This window comes from Anopheles stephensi, chromosome X (assembly GCF_013141755.1).
Source record: "Anopheles stephensi strain Indian chromosome X, UCI_ANSTEP_V1.0, whole genome shotgun sequence".
Lineage (NCBI taxonomy): Eukaryota > Metazoa > Arthropoda > Insecta > Diptera > Culicidae > Anopheles > Anopheles stephensi.
In genome coordinates, this window is record NC_050201.1 from 4,467,974 (window position 1) to 4,493,248 (window position 25,275).

General features: G+C 46.8%; 2 protein-coding genes across 8 annotated transcripts in view; one reads left to right on the forward strand and one right to left on the reverse strand.

Moving 5' to 3' along the window:
• Positions 1 to 420: 420 nt before the first annotated feature.
• On the reverse strand, positions 421 to 1,731 carry LOC118505405 (tubulin-folding cofactor B). Of its 2 annotated transcripts, XR_004905421.1 has the most exons (3): positions 1,425 to 1,705; positions 641 to 1,316; positions 421 to 559 (listed from the first exon to the last, which is right to left on the reverse strand). XR_004905421.1 is itself a non-coding variant. In XM_036041156.1 (2 exons), the coding sequence occupies exons 1-2, from the start codon at positions 1,545 to 1,547 to the stop codon at positions 714 to 716; spliced, it is 726 nt and encodes a 241-aa protein (XP_035897049.1). In that variant the 5' UTR covers positions 1,548 to 1,731; the 3' UTR covers positions 421 to 713. The 2 variants fall into 2 exon arrangements, 1 of the variants encoding a protein (XP_035897049.1); XM_036041156.1 differs by having other exon boundaries at positions 421 to 1,316; positions 1,425 to 1,731.
• A 10,332-nt stretch (positions 1,732 to 12,063) lies between these two features.
• The window catches only part of LOC118505432, a 29,325-nt gene continuing 16,113 nt past the window's right edge, over positions 12,064 to 25,275 (forward strand). The window contains exons 1-2 of one of the 6 annotated variants that reach the window (XM_036041233.1): positions 12,064 to 12,410; positions 23,884 to 25,182. In XM_036041233.1, the coding sequence (XP_035897126.1) occupies positions 25,125 to 25,182 (58 nt within the window). In that variant the 5' untranslated portion in view covers positions 12,064 to 12,410; positions 23,884 to 25,124. Of the gene's footprint in view, positions 12,411 to 22,167; positions 23,447 to 23,883; positions 25,183 to 25,275 lie in introns of those variants that run through there. The other 5 variants (XM_036041213.1, XM_036041223.1, XM_036041241.1 and 2 more) reach the window with 5 other exon arrangements.

Sequence of the window (25,275 nt, forward strand, 5' to 3'; positions counted from 1 at the left end):
TAAAAAAATAATTTTTACGTAAATTACTGCCGCAAAACTTTTCACAAAATATTCAATATAATTTTCAAACATTTTTGGGCTTCCAATACCATCAAATGGATGCCAAATTGGAAAAGCAAAAATTACCACAGTTGATGTACGGTCGTCGGCCACACACACTACAGCCGATTCGCACAAGTAAAATAAAACTAAAAAGCACAAAATTTCTCTCTCAATACCTTTAACTTGTATTTTTATATATTCCTGATCTGGTATAACTATTATAAACCTATCTTAGCGCTAAATAAATTTGTTAAGAGAGTATTTTATCAACATATGGCGTCCGTTACTAGAATGTAAACAAACCAAGAGATGAATAGCGAACCCTGGACGGTGTTGGAAAACTTTCGGTTTGCTTTAAGAAAAATCGTTCTCCTAGCATTAAGTTAGTTAATCTTTTATTCGAAAAACTCATTAGCTTTACATAACGAAATTGTTGAGAGAGAAAGAGGGTTTTCTTACCAGATCGAATACGACTGTTGCTATAATGGGTTAGCTACAAAGAGAAACGCAATTTTCCCTGTTGGTGGAAAATGTTTTTTTGCTTTTACTAAGGTTATTGTGTTTACTCATAATTTTACTATAGCATAAGCAGACTCACACACACTCACACACAGATGCACGCATACTCCATTGGAATGCCCAGAAAGAATAGCCGGACCGCCCGATCAGCTTTACAGCTCATCGTCGAGGGAAAACTCTTCCGGTGGAAAATCACCCACTTCGACCGCTTTCGGCGTCACGAAGCTACCGTACTTCGGTCCACAGTCGAAGTAGCGCTTTCCGTTCGCACTGCCATCGTTCACACCGAGCGGTTCATCAAACTTGACGCCAATGAATACGCCCGGCTTCCCATCGACCGGACCCTTGTACATGACCGTTCCGAGCCGGACGGGATTGTTCTTCGCCGTGACGCGGCACCGTGCCCCAATCGTGGTAGCTTCCAGCTTGCAGCGATCTTCCTCCTCCTGGCGCTTTCGGTCCTCCTCCTGCTTGGCCATCTCCTCCGCGTTGTATTTGCCCAGTTTGTTCTTCTTCAGAAAACTGCGCAGGCTGTCCGCCTTCTTGTCGTACTCTTCCTGCGACAGCTCGAACTTCGGCACGTTCTCCTGTATGCACTGGAACTGATCGACAACGTGCACCCGCATACCGTCCTCGATCGGGTAGCTGCCGAGCGGTTGGCCGTCATCGTCCAGCTTCGCCAACAGCTTGTCGCCGCTGTACAGCTCTAGCCGCATCGTGCCTGCATTTCCACCGGTGATGGGTTCCAGCTTTGCCTGTGATAAATACCAATTTTCGACCCGTTTTGTAAGCAGATGGTGTGTTTAGCGAACGGAAGGAGAAGACAAGAAGAAGGGAAGACGCGAGAAGATGCGATGACTCACCTTAAACTCGAAAATCTTTAGCGCACGGCTGTATTTTCGCTCGAACGAGACGGTATCGTTCTGTGAGTTGGAAATGTTGATTGTGACAATGTCGGAAAGCTCGAAACTGCTCGTCGGTGCCATGGTTTGTGCTGCTGTTCGTTGTTGGCCTGCCCGGTAAGATCTGGTGTGACGCGAGTCGGCAAAACTGAATTATGCTAGCAGCAGTACACGGTGAACTAGATCGCACAGAACAGCTATGCACAGTTTTTGTTGTTGTTGCAAGCGAACGCGTTTGACAGCTGTCAAACGCTGGGCAATACACACCGAAACAAAGCGCCTACAACTTGCCCGCTCGTGCGCAATTGGTGCACAGTGGTCTCTCAACATGTTCACTAGCGTCAAAATGGCATCACTAAAAGTGCACCACTTTTTAGTATTTGTGTTGGAGGACTTTCGTTAGTTATGACTGGAAAAGGTGATAAATATTTTAAATTTTGATTTTTTTGCAAAAAAATTGAATTAAAACGACGCTAAAATATGCTTAAACAATCGTCAATATGGCGTTGAAGATTTTGATTTCATGTTGTCCCGTTCAGGAATTGTGTGAGCATTTGTTGAGTCAAGCGACACAAGTCCATAGTGTTATTCATAGGAAGCAGAGCTGTGTTACGGGGTCCGCAGTCCGAGGCGATAGCGTTGTCGGTCTTCACACGGTAGGATCAGAATCGAACTTTCAGCAAGTTGTTGAATCATTAGGAATGTGTAGTCGTTACGCAGAACTTGACTATCATCTTCTTCTTCTTCTTTGGCCTAACGACCTCTTGGTTCATGCCTGCCATTTCTGGCTTACTAGACTTAATCATACAACGTAGTTGGATAGTAAGTCCTCACTACGGGAGAACGGTCCGGATGGGATTAGAACCCCGGTCCTGCCGTATGAAGACTGGCGCCGTTGTCGCCTCGCCACCAGACCACCCTTGAAGGAGAAGTTAAGCCAAGAAACTAGAAATAATAAAAAGAAAACTAGAGTAGAGTCCTGGGGCAGAGGCAGAACCGGGAATCAAATCCAATACAGAGCCTCCCCCATCCGCCTCTCTTTCTATGGGGACAGGGACTTTACAGGGGGCTGGTTCTTCTGGTGGCAGTCTCATGACGTGACCCTGATGGCCTAATGAAGACATCATCGTATAGCGCAGAGAACTCGTAGTTATAGTGGCTTCATCTTTGTCCTCCCACATATCCAAAAGGGAAATTCGAAGGTGTAGAACAGAGTCCACGTTTTAGGAGTGATTTAACACTATAAACGTTCTATTTAAAATGGCGGATCAAGTTCCTTGGAGAGCTTAGGCGAAAAGGAAGTTTGGGGCCCCTTTCAGTTCGAATTTCGAGAATGCACGGGGTAGAGAACTTTCAGAGGACTAGTGCTGTATCCTGTGATTGGGAGGACCAGCGATGTGAAGGGCCCTAGTAAGCACCGAGGCCCGATAGAGTGTTTTCAACGTGTGATCACCGGAAGGCATGCTGATATTAGGCCCTCAAGCTGATATCCCTTTCTACAAGGCCACTTATATGAGATAACCGTCAGGAACCTGGGCAACGGCTTACTCCGTTTGATATGCCACTGTCTATACAGTCCCAACTATATCTCTCGCTCCAGCTAGAGCTACAGCTTTTGAGGGTAGAAACTCCCTCAGGCGGTAGTATAATAAATTTAGTCTGGCATCAGTTGGCATCAAAAAATTGAATTCCTAATATCTTCTAGAGAGTGTTGAGTCACTCACGACAATATACCTCGCCAGGTAACAAGGCCTGATAGTCTTCAAAAGTTCAACGCTAAGCGAACGATGCTTATCGCACTGGATGCTGTAGTTTGCAATTACACCACCATCTATCTGTTCCTTGTTTGCCTAGATTAAATATGTAAATTGAAAGATTTTCCACGTATTTTGGTAGAATTTTTGCAAGCTCACTGTCAGAACACCCACCAGCAACGCTCTGCTGTAAGCTGCTAAGCGTTGCGTATACATCCACAATATGTTTCTGATTTAATCTACTGTTCCGCAATACCAGCTACCTAGAATAGAGCAAACCGAAGAAGTGGAGAGGTACAAACATGGCAGAAACCATGACGAGGCACATCATTTCTCGGAGGCACTCCAAGCGAAAATTTAACCAGCAAAACACTTGTCCGCTTTTTAAAGTTTTTCCACTTCACTTTTCTCGGCAAATTTATTGCGGGCCTGCATGGCACACCAACTGCCAAACGAACTTTGACTAACCATATGCTGGGTTTGTTGGTTGTCTTTTTGTCTTCTTCTGCTGCTTCGTACAAGTATTTATTGTTACTACTATTCCAGGACCGAGCCGAATCATGCCCGTCAGCTTTTGGCCTAACTTTTATCTGTTCGATTTGGTGCGAAGTGACGGGGGAAATTGGAAGTAGCAGGAAAAAAAATCTCATGGGAAGTGTTCTTGAACGCGTCAAACAAACTAGTCATGGAGCGAGCATTAATTTCCAATCAATTGCCTTGCACACGGTGGTTCCGCTGTACTGGTGGTAGATGGAGTGCAATAAATTCTGAAAATATTTCATCAGTGAAAAAGCTCACTTTAGCGTATGGATGGTTTTTATTGAGCAATGGAGAGATAGGTGCACCGATCGTCCATTTTGTTCTATATCGACTACTATATTAAACTCGTACTCACGTGTTCTCGCTGATCAGTACAGGGTTTACACAGCCAGTCAGTCCTGGTAAAGCGCCTAAATGTTTGCACGAAATTTCACATTTCCAGCGTGAACCTTTTTTATGGCTTCCTGAATCTCAAATTGGCATAACGAAGATTGAGAATTGAAAGAGAAATGAGAGTAAATCGAGAGAAAAATAAGAAAGAAATGAGAGATAAATTAGATAGAAACGAGGGAGAATTGTGAGAGAATTGAAAGAGAATCGAAAGAGAAATGAGACAGAATCGAGAGAGAAATGAGAGAATTGGGAAAGAATCTCATTTATCTGATTTCTCTCTCGATTCTTTCTCATTTCTTTTTCGATTCTCTCTCAATTCTCTCCCATTTCTCTCTAATTTCTTTCTTGATTATCTCTCGATTATCTCTTGATTCTCTCACATTTCTCCCTTGATTTTCTCTCGATACTCTCTCACTTTTCTCTTGATTTTTTGTTTCATTTCTGTCTAAACTCACTCCTATTTGTTTCTCCTTTTTCTCTCAATTTTCTCTTATTTTCCTCTCGATTCTGTTACGATATTCTTTCTCTCTCTCTCACTCTCTCTCTATCTCATTTGTCCTCATTTCTAGTTATAAAAAAACCTGCTAGACAAATTATTTTGTTTGAACGATTCAATCTTCGCTATGCCAATTTGAGCTTCAGGAAGCCATAATAAAAGTTTCACGCTGGCAATGTGAAATGTAGTGAAAACATTCAACCGCTTTACGATGACTGATTGGCTGTGTAAACCCTGTATCTGAAGGTCTGCGCAAGAGTGGCCTTTTACTGCCCTTGTATGTTTGCATAGTGGCGTTAGAATTGTCCTTCAACAAGAAAAGAATCTCAGCGCCCGGGTACGTTTCCGTCCGGCACACACACACAGTGGCCAGTTAATGACTTTCATCTTCCTGCCCCAGACGTCACGCACCGGACTCGGTACTCCTCGGTCCCGTCGGGCTCAAGTGCTCGAGGTCTACAATTTTTATGGCCCCGGTTGCAAAAGACAGAATGGTAAATCCATTGGTCACGTTTCAAGGCGTCCAAGGACGAGGACTTCGGACGGAGGACGAAAAAAATGCTAGATCACACGTCCCTGTGACTCAAATGAAAGCACTCTCAGGATACGATGTGCTTTTGGCATCCATCGGAACGGACATCGTTCGGACATGGCTAGCCGTGTGTTTGCTCCTAGACCGACAACAACAACAAAAAAAAAACTGCGAGAGAAATCAAATAAATTAACTTCGCTAAAAAATGTCACCACTCGCCACCCACGTGCTCACTTTCGTAAGATCTCGTTGACGCCCCATTTTCGTTTGATGCATATCCCCGACACCCGATGAAATGATTCGTCAATTCTGCACACGCTACCACCGAGATCTTAATGGCCGTCCGGAGCTACAGTAGCTCGTTGCGTATCCGTACGTTATTAGGTATCGCGCTCTCTCTCTCTCTCTCCCCTTCTCTCTCGTTCTCTCTGTATGTGTCAATGGTTAGGATAAGGCAAAAAGCTTTCCCCCAAAGTGAAGAATCTTAATCAGCTTAACGAGGATTGGGCAAACTTTTTAATGCCGTACGATGTAGCGGGCCTCGCTTACCCTGCAAAAACACCACGTGATGTGCAGAAACCAAATCGCCAGACTTCCCCCACTCCGGAATTCTAAGCACCAGATCTTAAGATCTACAATCTCTGGAAACTCATCTTCATGAGCAGCGGTCGGCCTGGAGCCTGTTAAGTGTTTGGATTAAAGCACTGCGTGAGTGAGAGCTCTCTGGGAGAAAAATTGCCTCAGCCAGCCCCCGAAGTGTCACACATGCAGGTGTTCTCGCGAGGATTAGGTCCCCGTAAAGAGGAGAATAAATAGAGTGGTTGACCCTAGCGAAGTCACAATCATATCTTGAAGAGTTAATTTTTCAATACTCGAAAATCATTAAACTTCTTGGCGTCCTCGGTCTACCACGAATTGCTAGGACACAAGTACAGCTGGTCCATTCCAAGAGTTTGGAGGAGATCTCAGATTTGCTTAGCCCAACAGTTGTAAAGTAGTTTGTTTTTTTATTTGAGATGTCTTCCATTACTAATAAAGGGATATCTGAGGCATCTCTGAGGTGATCAGAGGGTTCAGGGAAAGCTCAGACGAGCTCCAGCCAAAAAGGAATTACATAGCGTCCGGTTTCCTGAAGAGTAAACTCAATTGACGGTCCCCAAGAGCCTCTCGACGCAATCACCTGGAAACAATAACCGTCCCAAATATCATAGTCTCAGATTCTACCGCTAATTTTGTAGCTCGTAAGATTAGCTTGGTTGAATGGAGGAGGAACGTGGAACAAAACAACGCCAACCAGCGTCACCTACCGCCCGAGTGTACCATTACACTGAGCTGAACGCTGCTGTCTCCGTCATCGGACACCCGCAGCTAGTGGAATCTGGCAGGAGGCGTCCTGGACCGGACACTAATTAGGAAAAGCGAGGGATATCGGATTTGGACCACACATCGGGGAGGCATCGAGGATGTCAGTTCCCGCTAATGGAAGTAAATGGAACTGGGATGAACATTGATGGCAATGGACGCAACAGGAAGTATTTCTTCCGCGTGCTTTCCCTCGCTATCTCTCTCTTTCTCTCTTTATACAAGATCCTAACCTCGGAGGATGTGTTGCGTCGTGTAAGACGAGAGTTTTATCCAACTTCAATTACACTCCAACGCATCTAGCCCGCTGCAGTGTTTAATCAGCAGCGAAACTCGAATCTAGTGTAGCCGCCCAGACTCCAGAATTGAGTTAAAATTTGAAATGATGCACGGGCAACTGTAGCGGTGTATCGAACCGGCATCGTAGATGTACGCCAACTAATTGCCGTTGGTCCGAAATCAATATTATCCGTGTCTGAGCTTCCCGATAGTTCCGGGCGATACTATGTACCCGTGTGTGGTGGTTGCTAAGTAGTTGATTAAGTATCTAATCGGGCAAGTTTCGCCGTAATGCACCGCCGCGTACGAGATGCTCCAAATTCGTCCTGGAATAATGGAATTCTTCGCCAACTAACGTTACCAAATCAAAGCGCAATAGGTTGTGCAGCTCGTTGCAAGCTGTTAAATTTTAGCCCTGGCGCTTATTAGTTTTATTCGCTCGGAACGCATCATTGAGCGAAGGTAGCTAGAGAACTCCGACCAATCAATATGGCTCGCACCGGTATGGTACACAAGGGGGATCGCTTTAGAATTCGCCAACACCGAAATCCATGCCCACACACACGGCACGGGTGTTTTTCGATCATCGTCCGTACAAGACTAACTTTTGAAATTACACTCAAGCAACGGAATTGGCTGCGGTTTTCGTAGGTTGTTCGATCCCTCCCATGCCAATCGGGGCATCAGACGGGGGAGGGGGGGGGGGGAAAGGGTTTTGTTGCCAACCGCATGTTTGATTTTTCCGTGACGTCTACCGGCTCCCTACTGCTTCGAGTTTGACCTCGTATCATATTATCCCGACGGAGAAAGAGTGAAAGAGAGTGAGAGAGAGCAAACAAAACCACCGGCCATTGCCAGCCGGCCGATGCTCACAATTCCGGCTTGGTTGGACACGAACCAAACCCCGCTGGCCAGAAATTGGAACCTCCGAGGGCTGGGATCCGCCTTTTCTTACCCCGGTGAAGTCGCAGCCATCAGCCGATGATGTTTGTGTGGCTATTTTTGACACTGCTTCCTTCGACGTGCTTCCGCTTCAGTCTGCAGCTGATGATTAGAACTACGGAAAGAGTTCTGAAGCGCTGAGGTCCACCAACCAACAACAAGAACTGGAGAAGATGTTGGGAATTCCCGCAGGCAGTTTATTGTTCGCACGTTTCGAAAGATGAAAATAAGAAGCGAAAGAAAACGCACACACACACACACACTCACCAAAATAGTACTTTTATTGGAGTGCGATAGAATCCATTGCCATTTTTGTTTGAAATACGAGCATCGAGCACACTACATAGTAGCCAGGTTCTCGGGCAAAGATGGCGGAGATGGTTGGCCATATTGTTGACCAGAAATGTGCGAATAGCGTCTGGGACGCTCGGGAAGGTGGCGCGAGGGCGTATTTTTTGTTGTTGTTGCTGTCGGTTCAGTTGGACGGACGAAAAGTTCGATCCCTTTCCGGTGTTCCGGGCTGGTTTTTTTTTTCTGCGGGCAACGGCCGCACGGTAGAGGCAATTTTTGGCCGTTTCGGGCCGCCTTTGAAATGAAAGTCACGGGAGCGGTGTTTGGGATTTTGGTGGGGTGATGCCGGGCGCAAGGTATGGTCATCAATCGAACCGATTGCAAAAACATATCGACAGAACCGGGCCACCAAAAAAAAAAAAAAAAAAAAAAAACCCCACCATGACAGCATGATGGCGGATGGGCGAAAATGGCGGGCGGGCGTTCTTCGGTGGGTTATGTGTGGATATTATTTTCCTATCAAGGGAAATTGAAAAACTTTCACGTTCCATTTACGCCCGCCGGCGGTTCGGAGGCTTGTTTGGTGGCAAATGTCGGTTAAACACACACACACACACACATGTGTAGAGGTATTCAAACAGACGAGAAGAGGGAAAAAAAACGAATCGGGAAGTAAAATAAAGATGGAGGTACGAGCAGGGTGTTGGTAATGGCGGTTGAAGCCTCTCGGATGACGTTTGCGGATTTGTGTGATTCTCGTGAGTGTGGGAGATCCGTTTTTTTGCTGCGCGTATGTGTGTGTGTGCGTTATTAAGTTTATGCCCCCCCCTCTCCCCACGGGTACATTGCATACCAGTGTTCTGACTAACCAGAACTAACAAAACTGTCGATACTGGTGTTATCGATATGGTGAGCGGTACCCTTTCTAGGACCCACCGTCCGGTCCGGTACCGCGAATCGTTATGTCCGAATCAGGAACTACAGCAGGAACTGGGTCAGCCACGGGGCGAGATTTAAGAAGCGCGATTCCGACATTCTGGACATCTGTTTCTACCTACACCGAGACTAGTCTACCGCACCACATCGTCGCGAGTAATAGAGCGAGATAAAACCTGACAAAGCGTGACAAAGTTATCGCCCTGGACACGAATGTCAAACTCGGTGCTTTACATCCGCCATACCGAAATGTTCTGGTGGAGTGTGTCCTCCTGGTTACTGCCGAACATTGGTGAAAAAGACGATAACTGTTAACACAGGTAGTTACCATCACACTTGCCGAGATAGTGCCACCGATAAGCGCTAAGGTCAGTGCTATCGCTTTCTCTACCTTCGTTCGTACGCCTTATTATTATGTTCGTTGTGTGTGTGTGTTGGGTTCACCTTTTGCTTCTCTCGCTCGTTCTATTCTCGAGTGCTGGCGATACGTGACGTGCTAGTGGCTCGTTACTCGTTAGCATCACCGGTTGCACTTGCTTCTGTTGTGAGCGCGTCTGCCCCATATAGCTGACCTGTTGTTAGCACACATGCGGTGTATTAAACAGTTTCCGAGGACGGAATGCGCTACGCTTGCGATTTTTCTACGACGAAACCAATTCCTTCCCATTTCCAGCCAGCTGGCTGTGGGGTTGCTACAATATAAATCCGAATCGAAAACCACTGCTTGGTCGGTGATGCCTTGGGACGCGCCCAGACACACACACACACGCAGTCTCTCCACAGATTTAATTGTTAATCCTTGGTCCAGCAGTGTACGCCGGGCAAATGGTAACCATACGTGGATGGTGTAAGATAAGCTGGACGACCCGAACCTGATGCTTTGCTGGTAACACTCGGGACAGGAGGGAGTCGGCCTCTTGGTGCTCTTACGCCCGTGACTACGCCCCCCCCAGAGGGACAGAAGTTTGCAGATCAATGCATTCTTGACTCTCACCCAGGCAAGTACATGCGATACCGGGTTTTAATCCTCAGCTTCAGTTCCCCCAAAAGGTTTTGCTGGAGTGTTCCAACTTCCGGAGTGCTCGGATTCTCCTGGGTGGGCTCGCCAGGAACCACAAGTCCTGCCCGCAGCCCCCTAACCCTCCTCCCCACCCAAAGCTCGGACCATTAATGAACCAACAAAAAAAAAGGGACAAAATGGACACACAAGAACCTTTATTGCCGGTTTTTATCGTGCTTGGAGCACCGGCTGGGAATGAGGGTGGGGTGTAGCAAAGTCGTTTAACCATACAGCCCGATTCCCACCATTCCGGCCAGCTGCCATGTGCCCGAAACAATGGTGACCCAGCCGACCGTACGCCGGACGAAATTTGTGGATCAGCAAATCTGGAATGGTTCGATATCGGTTTCTTCTCGACGGGTTTGGGGTAGATGCGGGAGCACCGGGTATTGGAGGGGCAATAATCCTCCCGGGTGGGCCGGTGTCGACCAGCGTCTGGAACATTGGGACCGCAAAAGCGTTCTTCGGCTTTTGATGCAAGCTTTCAGTAGCAGTAGTAGCGGCTAGTGACGGTCAGGACCATCACCGCTCACAGAATGGGGTGTGCAGCGGGAATCATTGGCAAATTGACAGCGTGGAGCGTGGAAGGGCGAAAGCAGGAACGGACACAAGCAAATGAAAGAACAACGCTCCGCTTGCAATTGGAGACGCTTGCACCATGTTTTGGGGATGCCGTGGTGTGGTTTTACAGTGAACAGCGTGAAGCTAGAAAGGCGAGTCGGCCGTCAGGACACACGGGACGGGAATCAATTTTCCCGCCCTAGCTCACACCAGACTCCACCATACACTTACCATGCTTCCTTGAGGATGGCCATTTCGGTGCCGGACCAGTGGCTACACAGCGGGACACTAGTTGTTGGCCAAGCAATTGGTTTGTCCTTTTTGCTCGTTTCTTGTACGAGCGTGAGCCGGAGCATGCCGTGCGTTTCTGGCACGCTCAGCCCGAGTCCCCACTGTGAGCGATAGTGGAGAGCAACGGAGTAGGTAAAATCAAATTGATTTGAACATGACAAAAAAAGCAGTGCTGCAACGGGAGTTACAGCTCGGATAACTGCACACGGCAAATATCGACGGCGGACCTAGCGTTGGAGTGTTGGCGGGGTGCTTTGGAGCTTGGTCGATTTGATTGACCAAACATGAATTGGTATGCTAAGTATAATTGTCTTGCCTGCAAGGATCTGTGTGTGTTTCTGGACGACGTGAGCTAGTTTGACGTTTATATGCGAGCTAGTCACCACAGTTTTTTAAGAAGCGTTATGAGCTTTGATTGATGAAACAATTGGGACTCTTGGTGAACGGGTCCTCAGATTTGCCAGGATATTGTTTCCCATTCCTTGGGATGATAACTCGCGTGACTGAGCCAATCATGAACCCTTTAGACTTCTTAGACAACTTTTAACTCATAAATCACAACAACACCATTTAGCAGGCCTTTTCTACAAGTGTCTCCGAAATGTTGGAGCAACAAATGGCGTCGGGAGAAAGTTGGGATGATTTAGATTCGATGCTACCCCGCTTACTTCACACAGACAGAACAGTATCTCGAGTCACCCGGCACGAGTGCACGCTTGAACGCCTGCACTGATAGCACGTGAAGCGAGATGCATCTCAATATACTTTATCCTTCAAAGAACATATCGCAACGCACGTTTATCTGGTGGATGAGTAACAAAAAAAGCAAGTTTCCGATTCCGACGCGGCAAGGTCAGGAATCGGGAATATCTCAAGATCTTCTGCATATCCCCACCGATTCCCTCTACTCGCCAGACATCCCCAGACAGTTGCACTCGACAGAACAACACACCGGAAAGGGGCTTCCAGAGCGCCAACGTTGGATGCTGTCTCGAGCGTTTCTCCCGCCCAAAAGCCGTAACGTTGTCGGCAACACGGCGCTGCCTCTTGGATGGACCCTGCTGGCTGGTTCGGGACCGTTGCCGGGCGCATGCGCCACCGTCACCGGCGAATGCATGCCGGAGTGTACGGCGTCTATTGCACCAGCCAGGCAATAGTGCTCTCCGACTGCTCGAACAGTACGGTTTGCCGATTAGCGAAGAGCGCTCGAGCGATTTAGAAGACGAAATAGCAACTGAAGAAAAAAAGCGCGTAACGGCACGAAGCTCACGCGGTTTCTGTCGTCAGTCGATTGCGGACGGTTGCGAACGACGGTACAGCTGCGGTTGAAGTTCAGTTTTGGTTGGTTCGTCGTGTGGCGTGTGAGTTCGTGTGGCGTGTTTGTTTTCCACCGTCAGTCGAGTTCTCTTCACCATCTTCGTGTTTCTGGCTGCGGGTCCTTGGAGACTTCGTCTCCAGTTGGAGGTGTGTGTTTCGTGTGCTTCAGAACGTAAGAGTGATGCTGTTGCGGGTGAATATCCTGTGTAGTGTGAAGCTGAGATCATGATCTCAGGGGGTGATCTGTGATATACAGTTTCGAAACGTCGATCACGCTCTTTGGCGTCCTCAAGATACGCTTCCAAAGATCCTACAGCGTTGTGAACGTCGTCTTGCGAGATGTATTACAACAATCAATAGTTTTATCGACATCTCGTCCAAACGAAACCATTCTGGTGATGTGTGCTCTTGTGTGCCTAAGTTCTACAGTTACTTGCCAGCAAAAAAACGGATCGCTCCGTTCAACAGAAGTGCTGTAACAAAAACGAAAAGTACTTCAACTCTAAGCTACCAGGAAGATAACTATTACTTCTTGGTCTAGCAAATCCTCCCAATAGTGCTGCCATACCGAGGAACTATATGTATATCTCACCAGCTGGATCTGATTGAATATTTGCCATTCGCCCACCCCCCGTGCCCTTCATTCCACTCTAGCGTTCCTCAGTCTCCAGGAGAATCAGGAGCATCAAACGGTAGAATCCTACGCACCGCACTATCCGAAGCGCTAGTCGAAAACAGGGATTGTTCGGTTCGGGACACGACTTACACGGCTCCGCAATCAATCAAATCAAGCCTGCAATCAACCGTGGTAAACTGTGAATCCCCTTTTTACCCGCGGTCCGCCGTACCGTAGCGTGTAAAAAAGAAGTTTTTAGCTCTTCTCGGCAGCACCCAGTTTGATTGCATCGCCTTCGCTTTCGAAGCGTTTTCCAAAAAGCAGACACACGCACACGTACGACGCTTTCAAATGGACCGTAACGGTTGGCTTGGTTGGTTGGTGCAGCACCCAAGATGCCTTCGGGGTCGTGTAACAGGGTTGCGTCTTGTGAGCAGGTTATCGTGTACACGGGGCGGATGTAAGCTGGCTGATTAATACTGAGTATCAACTTGCCCGCTCTAACCATCAAACACAAGCTGGACGGGTTGGACTGCACGAAGGTCTGGGGTCCTTCTCCGGTAGCTCAGTAAATCTTTAATCGCCAAGGATTCCCCATAAGCGATTATTAGTTATTGCGATATTTACTTACCGTACCGAGTATGTCTAGGCCTTCTTCCAAATTCTGACATTCGGATAACTTGACATTCCGAGTGGCGGACATATCTATGGCGTAGAATACATTTTTATAGCATGTTTTAACTTCATTCATAATTAAGCCATCCGCTGCTTCCCACACGTCCGTTTACATTCGAGAGTTTTGAAGTATATCCGTACCACACACACACACACACACATACACCACATCTCCATTTCATTCTCCAACTCATATTAATGCACATACATTTAACCTCAGACGCTTCCCGCCGTGCCATACTAATTGAACGAACGAGTTCCTCACGGCGTAATGCCAGAAATTTCACAGACAACTTTAATTATGAATCAAAAACGTAGCAAACCGAATGTTCGCGGTTAGGCGAGAGAGAGAGAGAGAGAGAGAGAGAGAGAGAGAAAGAGGTTACGCCAAGAAGCGCCGAAGATTCCCAAGGGAAGCCCTCAGAGCGGGTGGTCGTTGTTTTTTTTCCCCGTCCTGGATTGCCGAATCTAAACGAGGTTATGTTAAGGGAATGATGAGCGTACAGGCTACATTTGGGCAACAATTTTGCTGGCAGAGGGCAGAGAGAACCACTGATGGTGTATCGGAGGCAGTAGATTGCGTGGTCTTGGAATATAAACGGGAACGGGACTGTAATGATGGTTGGATGATGCTTTGATAGCTAAAACTGGTTTTATTAGAGCAACATATCATGAAAAGCATATTTTAACTTGAAAAATTTTGATGAAAGGATACAGACGTGAGGGGTCTTTGATGAGCTAGAATATTTGAAATATATTAGGCAGGGTTCATATTAAATTCTAGCAATCGGTAGAGAAGTTAAACCAGAACAGGTAAGCTCTTCCCGAAGAAAGCTAAAAAGGTAGCGATATTATTGGAAGCATTGCATACATGCAGGAGTTGCTATAAACTTTTAATAATACAATTTTGGTTGCAAATTTTGGAATGTAGAGCTAGCAGAATTTCAACCGTCAAACATTCTAAACACGTACCGCGCCCTAAAAAATGCGCCCTAAAGTATACTATCCGCGTAACAAATTCGATCTAACAGGCGAAGCGTGTAAGCTCTTCCTGGAAATTATAAAAGCTTTCTCATAATTACATCTTTCCCACATGTATACATTGAATTTGGACAGTTCACCCATAGTGCGCAGCGCCTAAAGGTATGCAAAAATAATATTTTAAATATTATTGCCTGTCATAACACGTTTTATTGACAATTTCTAAACTAATCCTGGAAGTGTCAAAAAGTGTCTTCCAGTACCAGAAATGCTCCTTAAAAATGAATAGTTGCCTACATTTAGGCGTTTGGAAGTTAAAATGCAGCTCAGGAGAAAAGTAAACAAAAAGAGAAACTTTTTAACTAGCTCTCGTTTATCGTAGCGTATAATTTGAAGAATTTTGTTATGAATTGTTTGCATAATTAAGAACCCGTTTTTGTGCTACGTAAAACACACATAGAGAGAGAGAGAGAGAGAGAGAGAGAGAGAGAAAGGTTCATGCTAATAGCTTTCGTCAGAGCATATGGTAAGGCCTCCGGCACATTCATCATCGCACATCAGCTTAGGAAGGACACAACAAATGTGGCCCATCACATCATGCAACACATGTTCGGTTTGTGTGTTTTTTTTACTATCAATCAATTTAAAAGTGGAATCGTCCCATTTTTATGGCACAGGCAAAAAAAAAAATGGCTGCCCTCCCCCACCCAAGTTAGCGTGTGCCATGACCCTGGAAATAGAGATAAATAATGATGGGCTCGCAAATTGCATACTATTAGAAGTATTATATTAATATGCAATGCTGTGCAATTGCACACCGGTAGGCAAAATGATCCACTTCGATACGTTTCCCACACGGTTGGGTGCTATAATCGATCGAGCACATCGTGACGGGCCGTAGTCGATTGTAACGTACGGTCGGACGGATAGATAAAAATGCAAAACTGGGACAGTGTTTTAATGAGCAAAATAACGTTCCGTAATGATCGCTGTGTGTGTGTGTGCGCTTCTCAATCATCGGAATTGAGCTATAAAAGTATCCTGCTTTATTGGTAGTGAAAAGTGCTATAAACATGGTGGTTCGATATTGTAATTGTTTTTCTAAAGCGTTGCGATTGATGAAGGCGGCAAATCATTAAAAGAAACTTATTTCCCACAAATTGATTGTCAAATAACCTTCTATCTCTCTCACACTCTTTTAAGTTCCTTTATAAATCTCCCACTGTGTAATAGCAAATCATTTTCATCAAATTATCACCCCAAACCAGCATGCAAAACCGAATCACCATTCCGGTACGGATCATACATGTTAACAGGCAGAAATTTGTCGATTTGATGGATGACGGGCGAACAAAAAAGGTGTCGTAAGTCTCGCCAAACATATTTTATACCAATGGAACTGTTAGATTATGGCAGTGCAAATGCAACAGAAAAAAAACCCAACCCAAAACCAGAAACCTTCGGAAAACATGGTTGGCCCTTGCTTTGTTTTGTTTTACTGTGTGAAATGCCGTAAAAAAAGAGGCAAAGCGTCGAACCATATCAGTAAAACTGGCCTCCCAGCGAACCGCACGATGGCTTGATTTGATTTGCTCGTTGCAGCAATCAGGGCGCACGGGATTGCCGAACGCACCCCAAAAACGTCACGCCAAAGCGTCATAAATGTTCGATTGCCCGATTGGCGAGCCCCCCCAAGAGCGGTCTGATGGGGAAAAACCCCACACATACACACCCACAAGGATGCAAGAACAAACCCCAAGCGGAGCGGCAGTCATCAATCTTCCATTTTGATGCTTTTATAGTCTCCTAAATTTTTATTCAAATGGAAACTAATCATCATCAACGGAGGTTTTGCTTCTCGTCGTGGTTTTTCTTTTTACGAGCTACAAAATCGAAGTCTTTCAAAAACAAAAACGAGCAGACAAACAGGGGAAAAAAAAAACAAAATGGAGGCATTCGAGCTTTCGAAGGAAGTGGAAGATGGTTGAGTTGAGGTTTTTGGCAAATCTATGAATGCGATTACTGATCGGTGGGATGCTGATGCTTGTGGGCGGAAACCGTTTTGCTTTTTGACTGGTTTTGCTAACAAATTACACTACATTTGATGGATAAAACAGTAAAGTTTTTTAAACTATTTAAAAAACCGCTGAGACTGAGACTGATTTGCTGGTCTTGAGACTTGCCACGCCTAAATGTAGGCAATCGGCAAGCCAGACAGTTTAAATAAACCCCTACAAGTATGCAATTTGCCTTTCCACGTTTATGTCTATCTTCCATGGTGATCGTCAAGTTTATCATGAAACAATACCACAACCTCGGAGATTTCGTTTGATAATCTATTTCAGATACCTTCCCATCACTTCCAACCCTCTTACAGCCCAACTACAGCCCATCTACAACCCTCCCATATCCTTCCAATACCTTTAAAAAAAGGTGCAAATCGTGCCAAAAAACCAGCAACAACAGGCATTAAATGCCAGCCTCCAACTCCTCCCCCCCCACCAGCTGTTCCCGCTCAGCGTGATCCAATCGGAATTGATAATGATTAATGTCTGGAAAGAAATGGGATTAATAATGCCAGGCCATTAGCAGCAGTATTGCGAGCAGATTTCGCCGTTGTGCGTACGTTTGAAGTAACGCCGCCAAATAGCAAAACCGCAATCCAGGTGTTGGTTGTGGCGGTGCAAACAAGGAGAAAAGCTGCAAAAACCGGCGTGAGCGGAATCCTAACGCCGCCGGGATTGGTTTGGTGAGGTTGGGCCTTTTTAAATGCTTCGCAGTAGCAAGGGCAGCTATAACCTTTGCGACGCAACGGCGGCTTAGCCAAATCCGCTCCATCCGTCCGTAAGCTTCGGCTGAGCTGCTTTATTGCATCGGTTTTTCGGGTGGAGGCGATTTTTTTGTTGCTGTTGCCCGGTGTGTTCTTCCGCTGCTTCGTTTCTGTTTTATTGCGTGTCCCGCGGATGTGGCACGCGGCACCAACCGGAAGTCAAAATGTCGGGAAATGACGGGGCAATTCGGGAAATCCCCACGGCCCTTGGTGAAATACAAGCAGTAGCAGTGAAGAACGATACAAATGAATGAAAGCACGTACGTACCAGAGTCATACAGAGAGAGAGAGAGAGAGAGAGAGAGAGAGAGAGAGAGAGAGAGAGAGAGAGAGAGCAAGAGTTCGATAGAGCGATAAAATCTTGAAGATGGAAGGGCATGATCTAATCGCTCCAGCGGGCGTGACGTTAAACTGAAAGCAACAAAAAAAAATCGGCAAGAAACTAAACACCAAAAAGCAAAACGAAAACGCGAAAGCAATTGGGCAGAAAGGTAAAAGTACGGCCGGATATTCGATCCAGCCTGGCCCGAAGGACGACGACGACGTTCCTAATTGTCCCGGATGTGCTTTATTGGGGCGGCTCGATTTTTTGGCCGGGAGCGGGCTCACCGGCGATAATGGCAAACAAGTGGTCGGGAACGGTTCAGATATTCCAGCTGGACAGGGAGGAAAAAAAACACACACACACACACACTGTGGGAAAGAGAATGTAACCGGCTGTTTATGGCGCAGTCCGGACGACCCTCGGCCCTGACAATCTCGGAGATGTTACTAAGCTACTCAGTGGATCGATTTATCGATTACACACGGTCGTAAAAACACTGTGACCGGCACACACACACACACACAAAAAAAGGCATCCAAACCAAGCCCGTCGCCAATTATGGGAACTACCCTTGTACCCTTGTAGCCTTGTACCGTTGTCAAAAAGAAACGGTGAGGACAACATACCGGGTCGGTTAACCTGTCGAAACTCTACGGAAAGGTAACTTCGAGGATGGGCCTGAAGATGGGGTTTTAGTAGAGGAGCACTCTGCTTGGTCCCTTGAGATGGTTTGCGGTGAAAATCGATGATAGTGGGCAAAGGGAAGGGGTTGAAGTTGTTGGAATGGAGCATCAATCCGTGGCCTAACTAGCCCTTGCACACGTGTCCAGCCCGGAGGGGGAGAGCAAAGGCAAATGTTTCACAGTAGCTTAGTGGCTCTTAGACGACTTTTGTGTGATATTTGGAGACTGTCTGGTTAGAGGTAGAATTTAAATAACTCTCTGAACTCCACAATGCTCTGGGTTGAACATGTTTGCGTTAATTGAATGTTAGAGCAAGAATCGGTTGAAGGATTTGAGTCGAGTCGAAATTGATGTCTGGATGCAAATTTTTGGAAGCTTTGGAAGTCCGGATATGATGGATTATTGGAGATCAGTTGGATGAGGTCCGGTGGCCGAAGTGATAGTGATGCCGTTCTTCACATGGCAGGACCTCGTAGTGACATCGAACTACTTGATATCAATAAGTCTGATAGGTATGTTCCAGCAAGACTTTGAATGTCGTTAAGCCAAGAAGAAGAAAATGGTGGAAAATCGATTTGTGTAGATGACATCTCCAGGTCTGTTACACTATTGAGATACCAATCACACTTCAAGGAGAAGCAATATTCTTTAATTGAAGGATTTGATAGCGAGTATACAAAGAGACGAGGTGGGTAATCTCATCCAGATCTTCCCCCTTCTACCGAAGACTCACAATCCAGCGTCCAGAGTTTTATGAGGTCAAGGAGGCTAGAATAAGCAGGTACAAAACCGCAGGAGGTTGTAGTGTCACCTCTAGAGAAGAAAAATAAGACAGAGACACACAGTCCACTATGTATCAAAACGTCATAAGACGTCAAAATGCAGTCTTTGTTGCAGTGTCTGTCAGCAACTTCACTAACGCCTAAAGTTATGCAACACCTTAACCTTAAAGCTACGCGTTACTGGGATTAACAGCAAAAAAAAGGCAACTCCCCGTTGTCCATGCAACAGATATTAAGTACACCTTGACAAGGTGTCTGACACAAAACAAAATGATCTGTCAGTAAACGTGAGCAAACAGACCGAAAGGAACAACCAAAAAAAAAAAAAAAATGTCTGCTAGTTAGCGGATTATCTATCGAGTTAGATTCGATTCGAGGTTCCAACATCCGGGGTGCGTACCCGTATCTCACTTCACGCCCGTGATTGCTTTCCGTTTCAGGGCAGCAACATTGATTGATTTGCCTATTAAGAGCTGCGCTGGTCGAGTTTTGGCATCTCTTTCACCTGCTCACCCACACACGGCTCTTATCCAGTAAAGTCTATGGTCTGTGGATGATTGATTTGTAGGCCAGACTGGTCGTAAAAACCTTCGGCCCCATCCTGCAGGTGGAGGATCGTAAGGGTCTGCTCCCTGCTGGTGGGCCAACCATCGCCCTACATTTGTCAAATGAAGCCGAACGAGCAAAATCGAAAATGGCAGTAAGGCAAAAACACTGCGACCCCAGTTTTCTATTTGTACCCGTGCCCGTTGATTGTGAGGAAGGGCCGGGGAAAGTCACTGAGCCAGCGGGGATGTTGATTTGTGCAAAATGATTTCAATAACTGTCAAACGAGTCCATTTGATGGATGGCCGGTTTTTTCGGTGTTCCGTTTCTTCGGACAATCGACCACTGGCGGCAGCCCGGGCCGATGTATGCAGAATCCCGAGTCCTACCCGGTAAGACGGTACGCCCGAACCCCTTGTCGACATGTTTACGAACTTCAGATGGGTACGGGCACATCAATAATTCACTTAGGGGCAAATTGTATCGCTGCCTCTGTCAGTCCGGGGGCGGCTTTGTCTCCTGCACGCCTTTATTTATTCATCCGTTTCAATGGACGACGACGTCTGCGACCGTTACGGATGCTTCGAGTTTTGCGCTGCGTTCTCGCAGGGAAGTATATGCAGAACCAGGCGACGGAGGGGTGAACAAGAGCACAGCGAAACCCGAAACCCGAGCACACGCCCCCGGATTACCTAGACGTGAAGATGCCTGCCTGCCTGCTGCTGCTGCTACTACTGGGACTGCTGATGTATGCATGCACTGTTACCGATTCCGATGGAAATTCATCTGCGGTACTGCTGTTGTCTACTCCCTCAGGGCGTCTCGCCGGGAGTCCGAGTGTTTGCTTGCCGAGCTTTCTCGCACGGCTCCTGACGGCGAGGACTTTGTTTTCCCGCATGAAGCGTCATATTGCCCTGTTGAGGATGGGTTTTTTGTGTTTGTTTCTGGAGTAGTGATGAGAAGGATGTGGAGTAACGACGCCGTTGGTTTGGTGTTGTAATGCAAATAGCGTATATATTGAGAAGCGATTCGCAAAACCCCCCTGACAGGCACACCCACCAAGGATACCCGGTCGCGTAAATAAAGCGAAAAGTAATTTTTGTTTCCCACTTCCGGACCGCCTCGCATATGCATGACGGGGTATGGTACACCCGAGAACCTACCGCATCTGTATGCATTCGGGGGCGGTTTTTTCCCGAAGTCATTCGATTGCAAATCACCTCCACTGCCAGTTTGGTGACATTAGAATAAAAATAAAGACAAATCCAACCATTCGTATCCGGCCAAAATTGGTTCTTCGGCCCGGTTCTGCAGGGCAAATTAAATTTCAACCACCGAGACGCGCCGAAAAAACTCAACCGCCGAAATTGAGACGTCAAAAAGAAGTGCAGAGAGAGAGAGAGAGAGAGAGAGAGAGAGAGAAAAATAATTCGCCATCGTTCGCCCGAAAGCGGTAGACGGCGAACCGGAACTCGGTCACCACTTAACCTGCGCTTAAGCGAGCGCATAAACTGCTCAAATTGTTAAATTAGAGCTAATGGAAAGCTGTGCGGGACTTTGCAGCTCTTAATTGGATCACTCCCGGGGGCCATCACAGGCGAGCAGCGGTTCGGGCGAGCCACGGGTGCGGACACGGACAGCGAATGAATGCGACACAAATGTTTCTCGGAAGCGCTTCAATGTGTGCATAGCTTATGGCCACGTAAGACAGTGCCGTAGCGATGGCCACCCTAACGATGGTCACTAATAGGGATTCTGAGTAATTTCTCCCGCCGTCGTCGGTGTCCTCTCGTCGGCGTAGATCGGCGTATCGCTGCTGTACGCCCAGCACAAAGCACATCACACGTGTGTCGCCTTCCACCGTAGGCGATGTCCGGCTGCCGGTGTGCATGCTCCGGCACACTCTTCTTGTTTTGCTTTTTTCTATTCCCCCGTGGGACCAGCGGAAAAGGAGCTTTGGTCCAAATGCAGCACAGCTCAGCGAGCTGAAGAACAACGACAAGCCGTCTTGGCTATTATTACCCCCTTTGTTTTGTATCACTCTTGTGCAGCAATAAAGCAATTGCTGGGAAATGTGATTTGTTGTGATGTTTGGCTCCGAGTTTAAGAGTTCCGAGCGTTTACGTGTCTAGCAACAGCGCACGTGTGGCACGTCAGGTGGAAAGTTTGGGCGGCTAATAATCTGGTGGCGTCCAGCTAATTCTGTCTTCCTGGGAGGTGTCTAGTGTATCTGTCAAACATATGAAGTGCTGTTTACACTGAGCTAAAAGAAGGAGAGAGAGAGAGACCAATTGAGCACTTCTAAAGTGCTATCTTGTGTACCAAAGTTACTGTGCGTGTTACACGTCAATCAACAGTAGTGACATCAGTCATTTGTTGCATATCTTCAACTGTGGAATCCATCAGTGGAATGGTTGGTTGTACTAGAGCAACTAGAGCTATTGGATCTCTACAGTAAAGGATTTTGAAACTCACAACACAGAGCACAGGACAACAATGAGATCTGGATATTACTATTCGTGGTCTATAGTCGGAATTTAAAGTTCTGGAGCAACTCTAGAACTTGCAGTGCAGAACAAAAATGACAGCTGTCAATTTTTGGATAATTTTACCCACGGTCGAGTATTGTAATGTGAAGTTCGAGAGCAACTTGAATTATTTAACTTTGCCTTGTGTAAAGATTCTGAAAATCTCAAGCTGCTGAGATGAGGATTAATGACATCTGACAACTTTGGGATAATTTTATCTGCGGTCCAGTATTGGAATGTGAAGTTCAAGAGCAACTAGACTAGTCGGTAAATAGATTCTGAAAATCTCAACTTAATGCTGAGGTGAGCATTAATGACATCTGTTCACATCTGAGCATTGTCCAGTATTGGACTGTGAAGTTCGAGAGCAACTTGAAATATCTCACCTTGCTGAGGTGAACATTAATGACATCTGTCAACTTCGGGATAATTTTATCTGCCGACTGTCAACGGAATGCGATATCCCGAAACAACGCGTATTGTTGGTTCTCTCTCTCTCGCTCTTGCTGGAGCTATTGCCAGACATCCCAGAGAGTTTCATAGTAATTAAAATATTGAAATTAAATCTTGTAACGACCCGTTTTGGATATCGGATATAAAAGAGCAAAAAGAGAGGTTCTTAAATTAACAGCCTATCAGCTTCAATTTAAATCAGATCAAACCACAAACCATCAACGTCAGCGTGCATAGTACTAGCGATAGTAGCGAGCAGAGTGACGGCTGAACACGGACAATAAATCGGGCTGTTTTGTTCAACAGCTAGCCAATTATTCGTTTTTTTTTTCCTTTTCGGTTGTTGCCGGGCACATGTTTATTCTCCACTTACTCACATTACATTAATATTTACCATCGCTGCCGAACCAGGCAGCACCCGCCCAAGCCAAAAACCCCGACAGTTGGCTTCAATCCAATAAAAAAGGCAGCATACGGTGCCGGGACCCGGGGACCTCGTGCAGCATCCATCCATCCATCCACCGAGCGTAGTTCAATTAAGATCAAATTAATTATCAAGAGTTTCATTTGATTCTACAGTTTGCTCCGGATCGTGTGGATACGAGTGTGTCTGCGTGTTTGTGTAGTTGGTTTTTGTTCTCGCCCACTCATGTGCAATTCATTATTCATGCCAACTGCTTGCAAAACACACTGGCCACTGGCGTCGTTCTTTTTCGTCCGGTGCGAAGTTAAGCACCGGCAGGAGGCCATCTTCCACCCCCGGGCTAACGCATGGCCTTAAAATCCGGGTCACCGATCCTACCGGCGGTGGTAGGTACCAGCGATGCGGCAGGAGGGAGAGAGGCCCGAGAGGAAGAAGTTTATTATGAGTAGTCCAGGGATTCTTGGTGTACGTAATGTTAGAAGCGAACTTTTAATTTTTCCCCCGCAGTAGGAACTCACCAGGAAAAGATGGGGGTTTCCTGGTGCCCATATGTTTTAGGGCGCAATATTCACAATCACATCAATGTACAATCCCTGGAAGTGTTCAAGTCGTGTTTGTGTGTGAGTGTGTGTATAGGTGGTATTGCACGAAGGCGGAGCAGGCATACGGCGAGTGATTCATGGGATTCATTATTTATAAAGCCTTTGATTTTATTCATAACCAGAGACCAGTGTTTGAAGGTGTCGGTGCATGATGAGTGCCACAGCTACGTTACTTACCCTCTCACACCACTGTACGGTGTTCTGCCCTTTCTTCTTTGCAGGATCAAAGCGTAGGGTGGTGCAGTTAAGCCCGTTGGCGGAAGGTTTGCCGTCAGTCATGACCTCCGATCGTGCGAGTCCTGGCTCAGCAGTGATCCTTTTGCCAGCTCGAAAATTGGACGACAAACTGAAGTGTTGAAACAAAAAAAAAAAAAAAAAAAACGAAAAGCAAGACTCTCTGCCACCGTCGAAACATGTGTACAGTGTAGGGTCGAAATGTTCGGGTTCGGAAAATTGGTGGTAAACTGTTGAGTCGTTGAGGCCTTGTGCCTTGGTTTCTGTAGCAGGTGCTGCCGGAGGAAGGGGGCTCCATTTTGTTGCTGCTCGTGGTGCCCAGCAGTGTCCAGCCCGGAGTAGATGTGCTCTGTGTAGATGTGTGCAACCGGATGAGGCAATGAGCGACTCCACGCGGCACGGAGTGTTGGCCCGTCCGAAAGAGTGCGGACGGTGTGGACCATCGGTGAAGGTGTTGGTGATGGTTGGTGAAAGTGTTTCTATCATCTAGAGGACAAGAACAAATATTTACCCTTCGCCAGCGACCTCGAGCGCTTTAGTGTGTGTGTGTGTGTCTCGTGAAGACTGTGAGAGCGAGTGAGAGAGCGAGAGACCCTGGAAAACGTTCTGAGCCGGGTTGCAGCAATTTGGGCGTTCTGTTCACACCGGATCTCGCACCAAAAGCGGAAACAGTTTGCGAAACGGTCGTGCTTTCCAGCACCGGCACGTACGTTCTACACCCTGGATGAGTGAAACACCCTTCCCTCTCTGCAGCCCCCACCTCTCTCCGCCAAGCTCACCCGTTCACCATGCCCGGCCAGTGCGACTCGGCAAGGGTCAGAGTGTCGATCACGAAGCAGCGCAACGGACAGTCAAAAAGCAAAACTAACACCCTGGCCCAACCCCACAGCATTAGTGAACATGCATTAAGTGGTGTGCTGCTGTGACTCTGTTACGGTTCTAGAGTCTCGTAGTATCCGTCGGTGGACTCTGGTGTGCAAGTGATTGAAACTAAGGCACGTGGACGCTGGAGCAGCAACCGAACGTTCCGAACGGGGCAAACGAAAACGAACAAGCAAAAAAAGAAAAACCAGAACGGGAACTTCCCACCCCATACCCCCCCGTCCACGGCATCTATCCCGCTTCCAACGCCCCAACTCCGGGAACCATTCTTCCGTTGGTTTCGGGAAAAAAGGGGGGTCCCTACATTACACGGACACACGGAGCAGCGACGTGAGCAGAAGTGAAAATGTTATGTGCTCAGTTTAAAATCGTCCTTTGCCTTATACAGCTGCTGGCAATGAAAGGTAGGTACCTCGGGCGGGTTTTTTTTTCTGTTGGTCCAGGTTTTCGGTCCTTGGGTCCTCACGGATATGAAGGACGGACGGACGGACTGTGTA

Bases quoted from the DNA above. Each gene is read 5' to 3' on its own strand.
- LOC118505405 (XM_036041156.1), bottom strand. From the start codon at position 1,547: ATGGCACCGACGAGCAGTTTCGAGCTTTCCGACATTGTCACAATCAAC. The intron at 1,317-1,424 runs GTGAGTCATCGC...TATTTATCACAG, and splicing joins TAAAGATTTTCGAGTTTAAG to GCAAAGCTGGAACCCATCAC.